The sequence below is a fragment of the Electrophorus electricus genome, chromosome 6 (assembly GCF_041902795.1).
Source record: "Electrophorus electricus isolate QZ-2024a chromosome 6, ASM4190279v1, whole genome shotgun sequence".
Classification (NCBI taxonomy): Eukaryota; Metazoa; Chordata; class Actinopteri; order Gymnotiformes; family Gymnotidae; genus Electrophorus; species Electrophorus electricus.
Genome location: NC_137502.1, coordinates 9,474,803 through 9,494,022, shown reverse-complemented (window position 1 = coordinate 9,494,022; position 19,220 = coordinate 9,474,803). Strand labels below are relative to the sequence as shown.

Below are 19,220 nucleotides of genomic sequence, written 5' to 3'. Positions count from 1 at the left end.
GGAGTGATTAATTGAAGCCTTCGGTACGTCACATTATTTTTCTTAGTCTCTCTTAAGTTTTTAAAAGACTGGAAATGAAGGAGCAATAAGCGAGTTTCTCTTTATGAAATCTCCTATCAGTTCGGGTGTTGCAGAGCTTCTCTACTGCCCCCAGTGCTGTGGAGAGGTTTAAACAAGCACATCGACGATATGGCATTGCTGACCCTGAACAAAATAACATTTCTTTATATTGGTAACGTTATTATTTTTTCTAACATATCGCACTACGTATGGACACTCCATAGCATTTACCTACTAAAGATGCAAAGAATCAGCGAGGTTAGAATATTGACTAAGTGCTGTCGTTCGCTAGACTTCAATTAAATCACCTGTTTTAAGATACAACCTGGTGTGTGCTCTGCCTTCAGTCATGCAGCTCCACTGTGTTTTCTACCTAGTATATTAACAGTGTGATGTCAGACTGAAGTCTGCATCTCAAATAAATCATTGTGTAATATATGACTCATATTCATCAGCACAGGGTCTGTTTTACCCGGCTAATGCATAACCAGAGTGAGCAAACACCAAATCACAACATCAAATCTAATTTATTAGTTGCTTTTACTAATATTCCTCTGGTGTCATGTAGAATGCCCTCACCTCAGCCCACTGAATACCTTTGAATTGAAATGTTGATCGCAAGCCAGGTCTTTTTGTCTAACATCTGACCTCACAAATTAATGCGCACAAATTCCCACAGACACATTCCAAAATCTTGTAGAAAGCCTTCCCAGATGAGTGGAGACTGTTACAGCTGCAAGGCTGACATATTAACGCCCATGGTTTTGAACTGGAATGTCCAGTAAGATCATATAGATGTGATAATCAGGTGTCGACATACATTTGGCCTTGAACTAAGTTTCTATTATTTAAATTTAGAGTGAAACTCTGAAGGTTTATTTTAAGTATTTTAAGAGTGCTATGCAATAATATGAAATTTGATTACTACATTAGTTTGTCAAAATGAATTTATAATTGTGAATGAAAGGCTGTGATTGGGATGATATGCTATGTTAGCTTCTTCGTGGGTATGACTGGAACTGAATTTGTTTCAGCTCACCTGAGAGCAAATAAATAGAGTTACTGCTCATAGAACCAGTGGGGATGTATAGAACCAGTGGGGATGCTTAGGTTCTCCACCCCACACCTCACAGACAGCCACACATATTTTTTCCTGCTCCAACCTAGCCAGTTCAGCTCATGGACTAATTATGGAGGACTGCATGAGCTGAATCAGATGTGTGAAAGGAAGAAGAGCTAGGCTGTGTGTCAGACTGAGAGGGATGGGCAGATATCACAGGGATGGACTGTTATCCATCATTTCTAGTAAGAATACTAGGAAATCATCATCATCTATTTTTATTTCCACATTTACTCTTTAAGCATGTGTGTGTGTGTATTGGTGCAGCAGACACTGCTTCTTATCTTTGTCTTGTTAATATTGGACGTCTAAGTGTTTCACTGTTTATCTTTTTTTCTCTCTCTCTCTCTCCCTTCCTCCCTCCTCATATCTCTCTCTCTCTCTCTCTCTCTCTCTCTCTCTCTCTCTCTCTCTCTCTCTCTCGCCCTGTGTATCTGTCCCTCACTTTCTCTCTCCTTTTATTGTTTTATTATTGAGTGGTCTGCATTTTTTCAATTATACTCTTAAGTGTGATTTTGTTTAATTTTAAACCTTATAACTTTATTTTTAAAGCACTTTGGTAGACTAGAGTTGATTTAAAATGTGTTACAGAAATAAAACTGATTGAAAATCAATCACTTCATCAGTCACTCACTGCTCTGTCTAGCATGGTGGATTCTAGCTGCCTGCCCTCCTGTCAGCACATCTAGCTCTGGAGCCGGCCATATGTCTACCCAAGTCTTTTATAAGCACAGACAGAGACAGGGGATTGGCCTGGTTCATTATTGATGCAGTGAGAAAGATGAGGGTGTAATGGGTCACAGGAGCTTTGTGTATTGATATAGAAATGGCAAGAGTACTGGCTTTGACTACTGAAGCTGGTTGGTTCTTTTTTCCAAAGCTGCAAAAGCTGCAATGTGGAATAAACATCTGCTGTGAACACTGGCAGGCACTCAAAGCAGACATACAGGGAGATTCAAGTAAACAGTTGTGTACCTTTGAAGGACATCCTTTCCCTTTAAAAAGAGCAATTAAATCAAATTAATTTAGGATAATTATTCTTTTTTCTTCTTCATATTTTACAATTTATGCCCTGAATTCAATTTAAAAATATTTAGAAAATTTTAAATCAGTGCTGATATTTAGAAAAAAAAAGTTTTTTCAGATTTTGTCAAAGAGTGTGAAAAAAGAAAAAAAATATAAAAATTGTATGCTTTGCTCATTGCATTCTGTGCAATCTAATTAATGATTGGCCAGTCTAATGAACTCTCCTAAATTATAAAGGTAATTATCAGCTGCTGGAATAATTAAAAATCCTTCGCTTAAATAGTTAGATTGGATTTAGACTAGCTTCACCCTTTGAGATAATTTTATGATTGCAGACAAAGTGAATTTCCTATTAATGTCTGCTGAAATGCAGATAGCACTAAAAATGCATTTAAGCTGTGGGTTGTTTTGAACTTTTTTATTTTATTCATATACCAGTGTGATCATCATATACCATTGTGACCATCTCAAATTCACACTAACATTAATCCTATCAGAACTGAAATTGACTCTATTCACTAAATATCAGAAATATGCAATGCTGTTTTTGCTGGTGTCCTTACCACAAAGAACTTGGTAACAGAGTCGATATACAGAGACATAACATGTCACAGAATATTAACAAAGTAGCATTCTGAACTATACTGAATCAATGGACTGAATGTGAAGTCCAAGTATACAGTGTGTGGTACTTGTTTAAATTTGTGTGTCAACTGTGTAAATGTATTATAATTTTATCCTTTTGTGGGATCTGTGAACTGGAAGTGTAGTTTATGTGTATTTCTGGTTTAAAGGAGTCATTCTGTTTTTGGCAAAGTCTTCTTTGAAAGGGGTCAGTGGCACCACTTCTGTTGCACTGCATCAATTGTACTTCTTAAACCAGGATTTGTTGCACTCTTTAGTGGAGTCAGTTAGTCATCTGTGATTTTCTCTGCTGACTTGTTTACCCTTTGCATATAGTATCTGAGTGGCAGCTGACTGCATTGAAAATGAACGCACTGCTTCCCAGGAATTTTCAAAGACAGCCACACTGACAGATATACCAGTGATTTGTAGCAGTGTGATGAGGGGATAATTGCCAATGTCAGCTTTCATTGTCACTGTTTAAGTGATTTTGCAAGTGTTTCAGTGCTCTCTGCGATTAAGCCCTTAAACATGGCATCATCTGCAAATGGAAGGATTTTCTCTGAGGGCTCTTGAGAAGTTGTTGATCAGGCCAAACTCATCTCATTAAAAATATGCACAGCTGTGAAAGCTCTGTATGTCACCAAATTGTTTTAGATGACCAATCAGCAGAATTCTGGCATATTATTGGATCTGGTGAGTTTCTAGCCAGCAAACATGTTAGGGGACCTTTGAAGTACTTTGATTAGGTCCACACCTTCAAATATCTGATTTTGATTCTATGGCTGTGAAAATGATAGTGAAGTAACAGTGGTAGGAAATGAGTGACTAAGAATGAGTATTAAACTTGAGCATGTGCCTTGCTGAATTAATTATATTCTTTCATTGTTTGTTGACTGTTAGCACTTCTACTGCAGTATCAGTGAATTGTGGGATCAGACAGGTCTATCAGTCAACATTGGGGTGGGATCTATGTTACAGGCACAGTTGTAACAAGACTCTTAGAATAGTGGTATAATAATATATAAAAATCCCCTGGAGTTCAATCTAACTGCCACTAATTTATCTGCTCTATTTATCTGCTCTGTTTAAGACATTTGATGATGTCAAACCTGTTTAAGACAAGGTGATGTTGAGCTGTCAGGCAATGGAGAATGTTCTCCTTGACAACGACTGTCAATATCGACATCACAAACTGATAAATAACTATTGTACAACTATTGTAATCTAACTTGCCATAGCAGAATAGTGAAGGGTTAAACTCTTGTCAAAGAAGATCAATACACCATAATTATACAACATTTTAAAAATACATTCACACTCAAATTTCCTTAGGCTAAGGAAGAATATTGCTAAAAAGATCCATTAGTCAATTCACATCTTTTCTTTGAGGAACAGCTATATGTCATTTGTACAACAGGCCTGGACCCATTTTTTTTCCCATGTAAATACAGAAAAATTCATGATTTCAATGAATCCTGAATCCTAAATATGAGCAGTTTCAGTTCGAAAGTGTTCATGCTAGTGGTGCAAGCAACAGATCCACTGTGTGTTTTTGGGTCATGCTATAAACTATTGATATCACACAGAAGACCTTTTTACCCCAGTGGACTTCCTTGGTCTATATCTCAGATGACTGACTAAAACCGTTCATGCAATCAAATTCTATTAAAAATATGATTGACATCACAGAAACACAGGTGAAGCATGAGTGCAAAACTCCAGAACACTTTAATTAACAAGTAGATAAGCAAAGAAAACACAGGAAAACAAAACCATCAAAACAATGTCCTTAATGAGAAAACAAGCAACAAAGCTAATGCAGGAAGACAAAACGGCATAGAGTGAGCATATATGCATAGGCAAACACGAAGCATCGGACAGCAGAGAAGTGAGGGTTTATATGAGTGAAGGGAAAATGGTAACAGGTGCACAGAGGTAATAATCAGGGGACAATAAGCAGTGGCTGCATGATTGGTCAGTGCATGTGTGATTGTGGGGGAGGTGTGGTGTGACATGGTGCATGTTTGGTCAATGCATGTGTGACCCCTCAGATTAGACAGGCTCTTCCCCATCTAATTTTGGACATAATATGCAATTATGTGCAAAATTAGATGGGTCAATAATTGCTGTGACACAATTTGTGTACAATTTTTGTTGCGTAATTCATCACATGAAATGAATTATGAGGTTAATGTGCAAGGTGTCAGCTTTAATTCATGGATATTTACATACACTCTCAGTGACCAGAAAAACAAAACCTGCTCCGGCAGAAGAACTAGGCCATCATTTGCATATGCGTAAGCACATGAACAGATGCATAAATCAGTAGCTCCTGATTTCCACATTTGTATAGCATGTAACTGGATTATTAACTATGTTCACATGCACAACAATGATTTGATATTATTCCAATTAACACTAACTAACTGAACTAAGTTGTAGTCATGTGAACATTGTGATCTGATTGTCTTAGTCAATCTAAACTCAGTCTGATTAAAATTTGGTTGAGGCTAATTTTAGGCAAACAATTAGAGGGGAATTCAGACAGGTAAACACAAGTAAAAATCAATCCACTGACTCTCAGCGTTTTGCAGCACATCTTGCAATATTGCACCTGTGATGCCAGATTTATATAAACAAAAACAAAAGAAAAAAAAAGGATCAGAGATTGACATAAGGGAAGACAGATGGAAGGATGAAAAGGAATGCTGACATTTTTAAATATAATGCATTTCTCAATAATTGCATTGTGACTGCATCTGGACCGTAAAGAGTGGCATCTTGTCAGCTTCAGGAAGCCTGCGTGTTCTGTTTTTTAAAGTTGGAAAACACACGTGGGCAAACTTATTGGTGATTGTATTTACCCTTGTAAAGTCAGATTATGCTGCTGTGCATGTCAATGGGACTTTGCACGAACTGGCGTTTTATACATCTTATGTAAACATTATGGTTTTGTTTAGTTTTCTGGACTTTGTCAAGCTATTGTGTGCATGTAAGTGTAATCTGTTGAGACAAATCAGTTTTAAAACATGAATTATGAAAAGGCATAATCATGGTTGCCAGGAGGAACGTTCTGAACATCACCAAAACACTAAAAGTCTGGCATAATTAGCGATCTCAAAGGGGAACAATGAATGACCTAGACCCCAAAACACCTCATCAAAGGGTTAAGTGTGTGGCAGACAGTTGTTGTTGAATGAGACAGAAGATGTTAGCTGACTGGGGCCATAATAATCAATCACCTGTCTACAGTATGATAGTGAACACCACAATACAGTTGTGGTGTACAATGGCCAATTTTGGCACACACAGTGCTTGGCACTTATTTGGCATGTCATAATCCTGAGATATCAATCCATCAATCAATCAATTCTAGAACTTTTATTAGCTCTCTTGTGCATGAACTAATGACATAATAACATACTTCTGGCCAAGAAACAACTAGCCAGTCAATTCTTACATGTTCTATATGGTCTGCTTCTTGACTAGGAACAAACTCATCCAAGTGAAGTCAGTTGATTCAAAGCTTGCATTCACTTGTGTGGATTCACTTCACTTGTGTGGATTTGGATCAGTGGCTTTTCCCAGTACTAAAACAGCTGGTCATTTGGAGTAATGTTATTAAACCCAATTTATATTCAAATCAAGGCAGTGTAATAGCCACATAAAACTGTTTGTTTGACCATTGTGATTTGGATACGTTATTTATATTTTAATTTAGCTTAAAAATGAAAACAATTAAAAGAAACATTTTTGCTTTCCAAAATCATTTATAATAATTTATTACATTTTACTAATTGACTTAATTCACTAAATGTTATTTCTAAGTTGATCTACTGCAGAAAATTATTCAGTTTTAAAAATAATAAAATCCAGTGAACTAAAATAAGTAAAATATTGCTCAATGATCACAATAAAGATAGCATTTGCACACCACTGTGTATATAAAGGGCAACAGTTCCTCTGTGGTTGACCTATTAGTTGTGTAAATAACCTTTAATTAGTCACTGTTTCATTTTAAATCAGATGTTCTAAAGAACAGAGACAAAACAACTAATTCAACAATTAATTCTTAAAGACTTAAAGACAGGAGGGTCTAACAGAATAGAATAGCAAACTCTGAGAAAAATAATGTTTGTGGAACACAAGCATGTAAATCTATTTTATTAGAACAAAAAATCAAATTATGAAAAATCAAATCAAATTATAATAGATCCCCTTTAAAATCTAAATGTGCACCTCCACCAAAAACAAATAAACACTTACAAAACAAAACAATATTCTTTATATTCTTCCTTTTTAAATTGTTTGTATGTTCTATATCTTGTATATCTACAACCATATCTCTATATCTGTGCATTTTTGTATAAAAAGCATTTTTTGAATACACATTACCCAAAGCAGTATATTATCGAGTTTTTAGAGTTTTAGGAGTTTAGTCTTGAAACATTCAGTCAAAAGTAATGAAATATGTTGATCTAACTGTGTTTGCTCCTCTGTGTTTATGTTTCTCTGGTAGAAATGTATGAGGTTTAATGTGGAGTCACCAATCTGGCTGTCTAAGCAGCACATCCTTTGCACATTGAACCAGAGCCTGAAAGATGTGCTGAACTACGGACTTTTCCAGCCTGCATACAATGGTAAAGCCGGCAAGTTCCTGGATGAACAGCGCACACTGAAGGAATACCCACTACCAGCCACTACTCCTATACCATATCTGGAGGTAAGAGCTCGAAAACACTCAAGAAATTCTTTTTCACACTGTTCCCCTGTACTCGTGCTCTCTCTCTCTCCCTCTCTCTCTCTCTCTCTCTCTCTCTCTCTCTCTCTCTCACTCTCTGTGTGTGTGTGTGTGTGTGTGTGTGTGTGTGTGTATGTGTGTGTGTACATGTGTCTAAGGTCTAACGCTTGCAGATCTTTACTCTCTCAAACCCTTCACTTCCCCCTTCATTCCTCTTCCCTCACTGTGTTCTAGCAGAAAAAGGAGTTCTGCAGTTTGACCAATGAAAGGCAGCTGTGTGTGCGCACTCACACACACACACACACACACACACACACACACACACACACACACACACACAGTGGAAGATTATTATACATTATATGGGTCTGTATGTATATGTGTGTCTGTCTGTATGCACATGTGTTCCTCATAGGTCTATACTGTTTGGTGCAACAGAAATCTGTGTGAGAAAGCATCTGCTTTCTTCACCTCTCTCCTACTGCCATAGTAGCTGGGGAATACTATTATCATTTCACCTGATTTATCACTTTAATTAAGACAGTAGACCCTTAGAGAAAGAGAAGGAGAGAGAGAGATGTATGACACTGCAAGTGCTGGAGCTTTCTGCTCTTTTCATGAAGCTCTTCCATAATTCTACATTGAGCTGAAAACTAAAGACTGAATAATCACTGTTGGCCCCTTTTTTACTTTGAGCTCTTTCAGAATTAGCCAAATGGAGCCATATAAAAGAAAAAAAAAGATGGATAGCATGGATAGAATGTTGCTGCTTTTGTACTATGAGATGCTGCTTGATAAATGAAAAATTGATAATTGACTTAAAAGTGTGCACATCTGTGTGTGTGTAGGTGTGTGTGCATGTGCGTGTGTGCCCATGTGTGGCTGTACCATACTGTATCTGAGTGGTGCACTGTTGGACACATTGGCATCAGTGCCAAACACCTTGCATAGTAGAAACCTGCTTCTATGGCAACAACTCCCATTATTCCCTAGAACAGGATTCATTGACACAGTAGAAGGCCTATACATTTATTGTGCACAGCCTTACAATCTGTGCTCCCTTACAGGGCCTGACCTAGGCTGCTGAGTGGTGAGAAAGATTGGGAGATAGATGTAGATGAACTTGGTGGGTAGCTGCAGAGGGAGAGGAGAGATAGCAGGCTAAATGGATAGATAGGGAAGATAGTTGCTGGAGGAGAGGGCCAAGTGACTTCAGGGTCTAGTCCAGACCATGTAGCTGTGGGACTAGCCTAGTGATTATATGTGTGATGCTGTAATATATATAATCACTGTAGTTATGCCTTTGAGGTCTTGATGGTTTTGAGGTGGTATTCTCCAGATGTATTCTTGGTAGGGCTATGAATTCTGGTTTTAGCACATGGGTTCACTTCTGTTCTGTGGTGTTTTATGTTTGTGTGTCTGTAGGTGTATGTGTACATGACGGCAATCTGCTTCTGCTGTCTTTTGTATGAGTGTATGTATGTGTGTTCATGTAAATGTAGGCTTTAGTTGCTAAAGTCTGCTGTCAGCTTGCTATGTTGCTATGCTATGCTATGTTACCACCACATTCAGCCATTCAAAGGTGTGTGAATTAAAGAGATCTTTCTCACCAGAGATTGTATTTCAAGACACTTACCATTACCCATATCCTTCTCCCCTTCTCTATCTGTCACAGCCTTTCATCCAGCTCTCATCACATGTTGTGTGTGTGTGTGTGTGTGTGTGTGTGTGTGTGTGTGTGTGTGTGTGTGTATGTGTGTTGAGTAAATCAGACTCAGTGACCCCGATTTATTTTGTAGTTTCGCTACAAGAGACGTGTGTACACACAGACTTACCTTGATGAAAAGCAGCTCTCCAAACTCCATACTAAGGTAAGGAATGAGTTTTTTCCTCCTCTATTCTAAATAGTGTGGTTAACTAAAGGTAGACCTGTAAAATCTATATTTTATTAGGCTAATCTGTACATTTAAGACACTATTCTGGTGAAACGCTGCAGAGATTTTTTAACTACAGGTAAAAAAGTAGGAGGAAGAGAGTTGTGTTTTTTGATACCTACATGGCTGTTAAACATTGAATGGCACTGGCAAATAATACTTGCACCATGAGTAAAACTGGACACTGTCAACTGCTCCTATAAAAATGAACTGGCTAGATTTACCAATAAATTGGTTCTTTCAGAGAGGCCTCAGCCTGTCTAATCTTAAGAGCCTGAGTTTATAACCTTAATCAAAATGAGTCATTACTGCAATAAATGAAAATCAACATTGGCCAAATACCAATTCCAGCATCCTCATTTCCACTGCAGATTCTGGTGTAATCTAATTCTAACTCTGGTGTAGTCTAATTCTATTTGTGTATGCAGCCCATTCTTCAGATGTTTCCTAATTGACTGAGAATATTTCCAAATGTAAGGATTTTGCTGCTTCATCCAAAATAATTATAACCTACGTAGGTCTGTGTGAATTTATGAGTCACAGTCGCTGATGTGGGACTGGTTGAATGTGTGCAGGTGTTTGAATTCTGTGACGGATGAGGGTTAAGCAGGATGCGGGGACGATGCACGTTGAACATAAACATACGTTTTATTGCACATGTAACATACACGTCTTAACACAGACTACTTGGATCAAACACCGACAACTTTGACGATACGACACGAGACTTATATACATGCATGACAATTACACACAACAGGGATCAGGTGAACGACACAAGGGGGCGTGGCAATACAGACGCACACAGACACACACACACACACACACAGACATGCACACACACACAAGCGCGCACGCACACACAGATGTGCTTACACACAAATAAATTTGAGGGGAGAGGGGCCGTACCGTGACAAATTCAAATGTAACCTACTAGTGTAGATAATTAGTGAGTTACGTATTTTTAAATATGTATTTGAATATGTAATTATTGCATTTCTATGGGATTAGAAAAATAACAGATGGGCACTGTGCCAACAGATTATCTAGCATGTTTTAACAGATTTAGTAATCTTAAAGGAACTTTTTATAGTAATCATTTTAAGTGTTAATAAAAAGTGGAAGGAGGCACAATTTGGGAAGCCTATCATTTATACATTGTACCTTTGTGTGCATGAACATTATAGCAGCCATTATTGGTGTTAATAGTTTAGGTCCTGAGGTGTCCATGCACTGAGAGATTATTATTTTTTTGTAATTGTATGACTGGATCTGAAATGTTCTAACAGTTGGGAGGGAAAAAAGCTTGTGAACCCTTTTGAATTACCAACGTCATAGATGGAAAAACTTATGCGAACCTCCAGAATAACAAGCTTTTGAAAAGAGCATAATTGGTGTCAGGTATACCAGCCTGTTACAAATCTGGTTTGGCTGGCACTACCCAAAAAAAGGGGGGGAAGGAAAAAAGAAAGGTTAGCTGTTCTTCACAACAGAATTCTCTTCAAGCGCAGTGTGGCCCAAACTTTAAGAGAAAAAGCTTTTCAATATGGAGTTGGCTGAAAGGCATTACTGACTTCAGCCCCTTTTACTCTCAGTATCAGTGCTGCCAGGCATCATGCAGAGATCAGTGCAAAGGCACACTGTAAATGACCTAACTGGAAATTTGTGATGAACTACAGTGTGAAGTTTAAGGATCTGCAGCAATCTATAGGTGCCTCTTAACATCTGTATTTATTTACAGAGGTTAACCATGGAGCAAATAACTGCTAAACAATCGCTAACCATCTCCAGTTTGATCCAGTCCATCAGAGTGGATGGTTAGACAAAGTCACTTGCCAACTATGAAGCATGGTAGATGGAATCTAAAGATATGGTGTTGCTCTCCTGCCTCCAGGCCTGAACAGCCTGAGGAATCACTGAATTCTAAGTTGTCATCAGAATTTCAGGGTGTCTGTCTGTGATCTGAAACTTGAGATGCTGGCTCATACAATATGTCCATGTGCAGACATGTTTTGGAGTATCGCAGCAGAGGGACTCAAAACAGTTGGTGCCCATGGGTCTCTAGACTTAGGCAAGTGAACTGAGCTAACCCAGAAAGTATGTAACGCTGTAACAGTGGCTGTAGTTGAGGGATGGAAAATGGACATCCTGCTAATCATAGCAGTGCTCTTTTATTGGAGTCTAAGCAGTGTAATATACCATGCAGGGCTTACAATTAAGTAAAGGGGCACTTTTTACACATTACTTACATGCAGCATAAATTAATGCAGTAACAATAAATTATAAAAAAAATAATAAAGCAATGTCCACGTTACAGAATGCTGCGCCAGTAAATTAACCCCTAAGAAGCCCAATTAGGGCTTAGTTTTAGGCTGCTCTGCAAGTGGTATCAAAATGCTCTTTTGATAACTTATTTAGCAAGCAAAAAAATGTGCTCTTGAGACATTCACGTGAGACTTTCATGAGTCCTGAGGTAATGCTGAATAGAAAAACAATGGTACCAAGCATTAAAAGGAAATACAGTGTATTTAAAATATTTTGTATGTTTTACATTTTGCAGCTAAATTTTAATTACTAGCCATTCACAGTCTCTTTCAGTGCAACTGTGCTGATTGGTGGTGGGGTGAGCAGGCAGGGCATCACACATGCACCCTTTGCTGGCTACCCCTGGATCAAAACAGAAGCAATTTCATAGTTTACAATGACCAAGTTCTTGACCTAGTCCCACTCAAATTATATATCATATGGACTTGAGCATGTGTTTTATATGGAAGAAGGGCCAGAATCCCTCCTACTGCTGTACATGCCTGGTCAGCAGCTTGAGGAAGCATGAGGTTGAGGTTATTGCCAGTGAAGCAGTTTCTAACAGTTTCTGAAGTACTGAATAGTTTGCTATCGCAGAAATAGATTTGTTTAAAATATGTATTTAATTTATGGTACTGTAAAATATGTGTTGTTTGTTAAATAAGAATGTCTTTTATTATTATGTCTTTTTTTGATGATTCGATCACATTATGAAAATCATTCATTCAGAAATGCAGAGATTGGCAGAATATATATTTTATATATTACAATAGTCCTGACCTAAAGTAGAGTGCTGTAGGATTTGGTTTTGCATGGAATGATACTGATGTTGTGTTGTAAAGGAATTCTGGCATGGTTGAGCATTTGCAGAAGTGTTTAGGACTGCACTATCTGTCTCTCACATGATGGGCGGGGTCATGCTGAGGACTGGATGGTCTCAATAAATACTAATCCTCTTATTTTATTGACATACTGCTTTTCATTTACTGTACTGACCTCGCCTGCTGGGCTTACACACATGCACACCTATATTACCAGCAGCAGAGTTGTGTGTGCTGTAATGTGTATTATGGTTAAGTATTCTCCTGCTTTATAGTCCTGTCCTGTGCAGTCCAAACTGAAAGAATACTGATACTGTTCCATTCCTGGGTCTCTCTCTCTCTTGCTCTCTCTCTCACACACACGCTCTCACTCTGTGTGTGTGTATGTGTGTTTGTGTGTGTGTCCATGTCTGCCTAATGTGTAGGAAAGCTGTGATCATACAATGGGCAAATCATAAAAAGAGCCTTTCTTATGCAGAAAAAAATATTTATTGTCTGCAATAAAGTAGAAATAAACATAAACAAATCTGGGGGGTCATGCATTCATCACTGATAAATAGACACACACAGAGACTGACATGCACACACATTCAAGCATTTAGAGCCTTCCCTAATACAAGTTGTGACACAGAGACACAGCTGTGCACCTATCCTCCACATAACTACACAACAATAGGCAGAGTACATTATGTAGACATCCCACTGCCATTCCCAAGTCTCTTGATGAATGAAGTACATGTTTTTATTCATAATTTAGTAAGAGCCAGTCAGCTAAATTCATAAACCTACTGTCAGATTTAAAGTTAACAGCAAATAGCGCCACAGTAGCAAGTTATTTCATTCATTAAGGTGGACTTCCACCTTATTTTACACACATGGTTTTACAGAATTTTGTCCTCATTTGCATATGATGTTACTGAAAAAACCACCCCAATCTATTTGGGGTTAATTAAATGAAACAAGCCGGTGTAGATATTTTGGTCTTTTTTCTAAAAATGTTTAGTCACACATGCAAGTTATTAACAAAATTCTGCACGTGCACCCATTTATCTAACTGACACATTTATTTAAAATCCACATTTTTCTGTCTGTTTTGAGTGAGAATGATTGTAAACTTTGCAATGGTAGTACACAAAGACAAATGTAGGTGACTTCTTCAGTAGGATATTAGAATAACACAAACATTTGCCATATGAAATGGAAATTTTAGTAGTGCAGAGCAAGTATAAACACAGACGAAGGAGAGATACAATTTTGCTACTCTGTCATGATTTAGAAGTTGTTCTTAAGTCATCAACTCAGCACAGTCATGCAGTTCCCATCTTATGTAACTGGCAGTTTTCAGCATATTACTGGTCATCACATCTTGATTTTGGATAGCATTCACCTTGGACACAGTGGTAAGTTGAAAACCTGTGTGCTAATTTTCACCAGCCATGATAATGTTATGAATTGGAGGTAAATGTGTTGCACAATTTGCATTTTATGAATTTGGCCCAGTGTGGTAAGAATTGCAGGATATGATGTTCTACCTAGGTGCATATCTCTTGCTCTCATCCACATCCTAATACATACTTGCTCAGATCAATCAAACCCAGCTCAAAAATTCAGTCTGAACGTAAACAAGTCATAGTCCACCAAAATAAATGTAGTCCACCCATTCAGAAACAGTTCTGATCAACTGTGTTGTAATAGAAATTGAAGCAGGAGACGGATTAGGGCTAGTTTGCTCTGTTAAAAACTGAATGTTTGTCTATTTGTTTAATCCTGCGCAGTGTCATTTACATCACTCTTTTTATTATTATGGTTATTATAAATGGTTATTATTATAAATGGTGACTGTTTGCATCCAATTTATTTTTCTATGCAGAGTTTTAGTTTTTTTATTTAATCCTGGGGCAATGACAGTGGGTTAAGGTACTCAACTTGTAACCAGAAGGATGCCAGTTCAAACCCCACTGCTGCCAAGTTGCCACTGTTGGGCCCCTGAGCAAAGCCCTTAATTGTTCAAATTGTCATAATTGTAAGTTGTTTTGGATAAAAGCGTCAGCTAAATGCCAGAAAATAAAATAAAATAAATCCCTGAAAGTAGAATATGTGCAAAACAGCCTTGGGATACATTGCAGAATAGTTCCAGGCTATGACCTGCCCAGGATCACTACCCATTGGTTCAGTGGTAGGGGAATAAAGGCATTCTGTCCTACCCAGCTCATCAGCTAACTAACAGCTAACAAGCTCATCATCTGCTAGAGCATGGAGACCAATAAATATACAGGCTACAACTAGTCCTGGATCAGGGCTGGGAAACACTATACAAACTCACTTTCTTTCCTTCTCACTGTTTCACTCTTTCACTCATTCAGCATGTGGGGGGGGGTGCACGTGTGTATGCACTTTTGTGTTAGTGGGGTTTCGGCTGAGCAGCTCGCAGACCATGTGAAAGATTGCTTCTTTCCTGATACGTGCACTGTCTACAAAGTGGATCTCAAGAATCTTAAGAATGTGTTTGGTTGGTGCGTGAGTGTGTGTGTGTGTGTGTGTGTGTGTGTGTGTGTGTGTGTGCGCGCGTGTGTGTGTGTGTGTGTGTGTGTGTGTGCATGTGTTTCGTTTCTTTGTATTACCTATATTCATCTTAATTCTACCATCTCTCTCTGTCTCTCTGTCTGTCCATCTGCTTTCCCTCTCTCTCTGTCCTCCCCCCTCTCTTTCTTTGTAGTACATGCTGAATGAGAGCAAATCCATTACTACCAGGCAGAGTCATTCCACTGTCTATAACTCCAGAGTGAGAGAGAGAATGAGTGAGGGGAAGAGAGTGAGAGAGATTTACATTTATCCTTGTTTTTGTGGGGGTTTTTTTTAATAGAAGGTGGGTTTTGGCACACTCCATTCTGACCATTGTTCCTCCTGTCTCATTTGCTTGGGTGAAGGTGTATGCACTCAGTAGGAAAAAACCTTATAACATCACTTTGGCCAAATTCCAATCAGACCTCTCAGTATCTAGTGAGCACTTCCTTTTCTAACTGATGCTCACCTTCTCTCATCTTCCCCTCATGGGAAGGCACAAAGTTCACTGAGACAGAGAAAGCACCATGAATGATGGACGCACTCATTATAAGTTCCTAAGGCTGTAAGTATTGTGTAAATTCCCTTGTCATTTACAAATTTCAGTTCTGTGTACTTTTTTTCATTGGGGAGATGCATGGGGATAGATCTTTACTGACACGTATTTGCTGGATTCCCTGCAGTGATTTTTGTTTTGTTTTCTTTGTTTGTTTTTAGAATACCATGCATGAATTGCCCAGAATACAGAGCACAGCTACACCCTGCTTATTGAGCTAAACCTAAGAAATGTACTCAAGCCACAGATATCAAAGAAACATTTTGGATTGTGGTTGCATGTATAGGTGTGCATGTGAGAATGGCAAAGAGGCAGACATAGAGGGAGTGTCATTCCAATCCTCCAACCAATCACATTAGGATGGAGGAGGGACTTAGAGCAGTTGCAGGCACAGCTGCTGCAGTCACTAGGCAAGGTGCAGGGGCTGCATGCATGGGTGTGTGTCCCAGATTGCCCGGGGTCAGCCACACTTCTTCGGTGGGAGAAAAACACATAGACATACTCCTTTGCTCCTTAGAAGAGTGGGTGGGATGGGCTGGGGTGGGGTCCGTGGTTGATGAATGAAATTTCTGTCAACCCCAGGAAGTCTAACCCGCCTATCACTGACAGCACCGTGACCGCCACTCCCTCTCCCTGCTTCTCTCTACGAGTGCTTACCCAAGCCCCTCTCTTCTCCCTCCCTCTTCATCTCCCTCCCTTTCCCTCGCTGCATCCTGCAAAATCTCCCCCTTCCTCCTGCTGTGGGTGTGCAGGAGCCACTGTAGGTGTGTGAGCGCTGTTCCAAAGAGATGCGAGAGTGGAGAGAGAGGGAGATGGAGTGGAAGGGGGGTAGATGAGGGGGCATGTGGCGAATGAGTGTGTGATGAGAGGAGATGGGGGGAGCACTTGGACGGATAGATGGCAGAGAGAGGAAGGACAAAAAGGCACACAAGGACACCAACAAGTCCAAAATCAACAGTAAGGTATCTACTCTCTTCTCTTCTCTCTCCTCCCATTCCCTTCCCCTCTGTTTGTGTTTCAGTCTCATTTACTCTATTCACGCTTCTACTGCTTATTTGCTGTGCTGCATTCCCTACAGTGTGCATGCATGTAAGTGTGTGTGTATGTGTGTCTGGCATTTTAATGTGTGAAAGTGGGAACAGTGCTGCAGAAAACAGCAGTTCTTACTGTTCTTCTGGAACTCCCAGGCAACACCATATAGGCATATCTACAAACACACACACACACACACACACACACACACACACACACACACACACACACACACAGTCACTCCTATCATTCCACCTTAAGCAATTTGCTCTCCATAACACATATAACACACACCACTGTTTGCTGAGCACACCCCTAACTGAAGCACTAATTCACTTTCTTGATGCTGCCAGCCAGGCACAGACCGTGTGTGTGTGTGTGTGTGTGTGTGTGTGTGTGTGTGTGTGTGTGCGTGAGGGTGGACTCCAGGAGCATGGGAAAAGTTTACTGTGCTCTGTATACCCATGCTCCTCAGCTGCCTCTGCTATTTTGACTCTTCGACAAGCTCTGTCCTTTCTACAGTATATCTGGAGTGATCTGGACAGGGCTGTAGTCTGTGGGGTGGGCTAACAGGAGTCAGGGTCAGTGTGCCTATAGTGAGGAACCGAGGAGGCTGGTGAGCACCTGTGCTGTGCAGCCGAGGGCCCTCTGCCTCCGCCCTGCCTGGAGGAAGTCAGAACCCTGGGACTGGATGACCATACCATGCCTGCTGCTGCTGGGAAGATATACTGGAGGATAAATAGGCTTTTCTTAATCATGGGAGTTGGAAGGTTTCTTTTTAAGACTTTTAGGACACATAAACAGGACACCAGACTTTTGGTTAAGTGTAATTTGAATTTTAATAATGTGATTTAAGCAATGGGTATTATTTAAAACTTATTATTAAGATAATGGTAAGTTTCAACTGTGCATAACTGCACACCAGCATGTTGTCACAGTCTAGGTAGTTTATGCCCAATGGATGCACAAGTTGTGCTGCATAGATCAAGACAGAAAGCATGTGAGGCTTATATATTTGTGTGTGAGTGTAAGTGTGTGTGAGAGAAAGTGAGAGGAAATGAGACAGAGAGAAGGGCAAGCATCATAGATCATTTTTCTTTTTTCTATTTGAGCATAGTGTATTGGGATTATCAGAGCATAAACACATTATACTCCATACAGCTCATGACCAAATTCATATAATCCATCTATTCTGTTTCTCATTTCCTTTTCACTTCACTGTACACTTTAAGATCACAGGTTATTCTCTCACTTTGCATTTTTATATTAGTGTTGATGCCTAAATTAAGCAAATGTTATAAGGAAAAATTATATATACCCTTTCTAAACTTCATGATTTATGACACTGCATGTTATATGTTGTGTGTGTGTGTGTGTGTGTGTGTGTGTGTGTGTGTGTGTATGTGTGAGCATGCGTATATACAAGAAGTCATCTTATACATTTTTAATTAAATTGATCGTGAATGCTTGTCTACAAATCATACTAAGGTGAAACCTGTTTGTGAAGATCCAGAGAACAACACGGTCCTTGTCCTCCTGTGTCCTCCTGTGGATGGGGAGAACGTACACCCACCCACCAACACAAACACACACACACAGCTGTGAAGAGTATTTTTTCCTGGACTCTGTCCAAGGACTCTTGTGTAGGACTTACCCTGTGGGCATAAGGTACTCTAATGAAGCTTCATTGAACCTTGCCCAATGCAGCACTGTTACAGCAGTGACTATAGGCCAACACACCCTGCCCTATATGCTTATCTAATTCACATTAGATTAGATTACATTATTATGTAGCAATAAGTAGCTCACACTGATAGCTAAAATGTCATGCAGCTGTTACCTTCTGACACAAACCATTTTTAGAACAATATGTTTATACACAAAAAATTGAAGGTGCTTAACTGGTCACTATTTAGTAGCTAACACTCTTTCTTTTCCTCTTCCCCATTTGGGTGCACACACAGTGCTGTTGTTCCAGACAGAAGAGATTTATGTTTGCTGGACAGTGTAACGTGTTCACTTTAGACCAGAGAAAACCTTTGGCATGATTTGGCTTATGAAGAAATGTGGAATAAACAGTTGTTAAAGTTGTTGAAGGTGTCAACAAGGGTGATCTGTTACATTCTCTTGTGAACCTTCCAAAGTTCAAGTTAAAGTTTTGTCAGATGTTTGAAAAATGTTCTTTCAGTAGTTTGAAAGAATGAGCCATGCCATGTCATGGCAGGAAGCAAGTGTAGACATGGGCTGAGTTTATTTCATGGTCAACCACAATTTTCATTTTCATCCAACAGTGCAAAGACCTTTTTCTGTATTGCAGGAAAAGAAACAAAGGGAAAGCAAAGGGTTAAAAACAGGGACAACCAGAGCCAGGGACAACCATAATAATGAACAAAGGTGCAGACAGAAACCAATACAAAAAAAGAAGCAACACATGGTG

The 19,220-nt window shown here is 39.2% G+C and overlaps 1 protein-coding gene across 13 annotated transcripts in view; it reads left to right on the top strand.

Annotated features, from left to right (window-relative positions):
- shank3a (SH3 and multiple ankyrin repeat domains 3a) overlaps positions 1-19,220 on the top strand; it is a 229,440-nt gene that overhangs the window by 93,998 nt on the left and 116,222 nt on the right. For 12 of the 13 annotated variants that reach the window (XR_014124032.1, XR_004775895.2, XM_081715340.1 and 9 more), the window contains 2 exons: positions 7,353-7,556; positions 9,374-9,445. Coding sequence is in view for 11 of the 13 variants with exons in the window: in XM_081715340.1 (XP_081571466.1) it covers positions 7,353-7,556; positions 9,374-9,445 (276 nt within the window). In the remaining 2 variants the exon portion in view is untranslated. Of the gene's footprint in view, positions 1-7,352; positions 7,557-9,373; positions 9,446-16,428; positions 16,714-19,220 lie in introns of those variants that run through there. The other variant, XM_081715345.1, reaches the window with a different exon arrangement.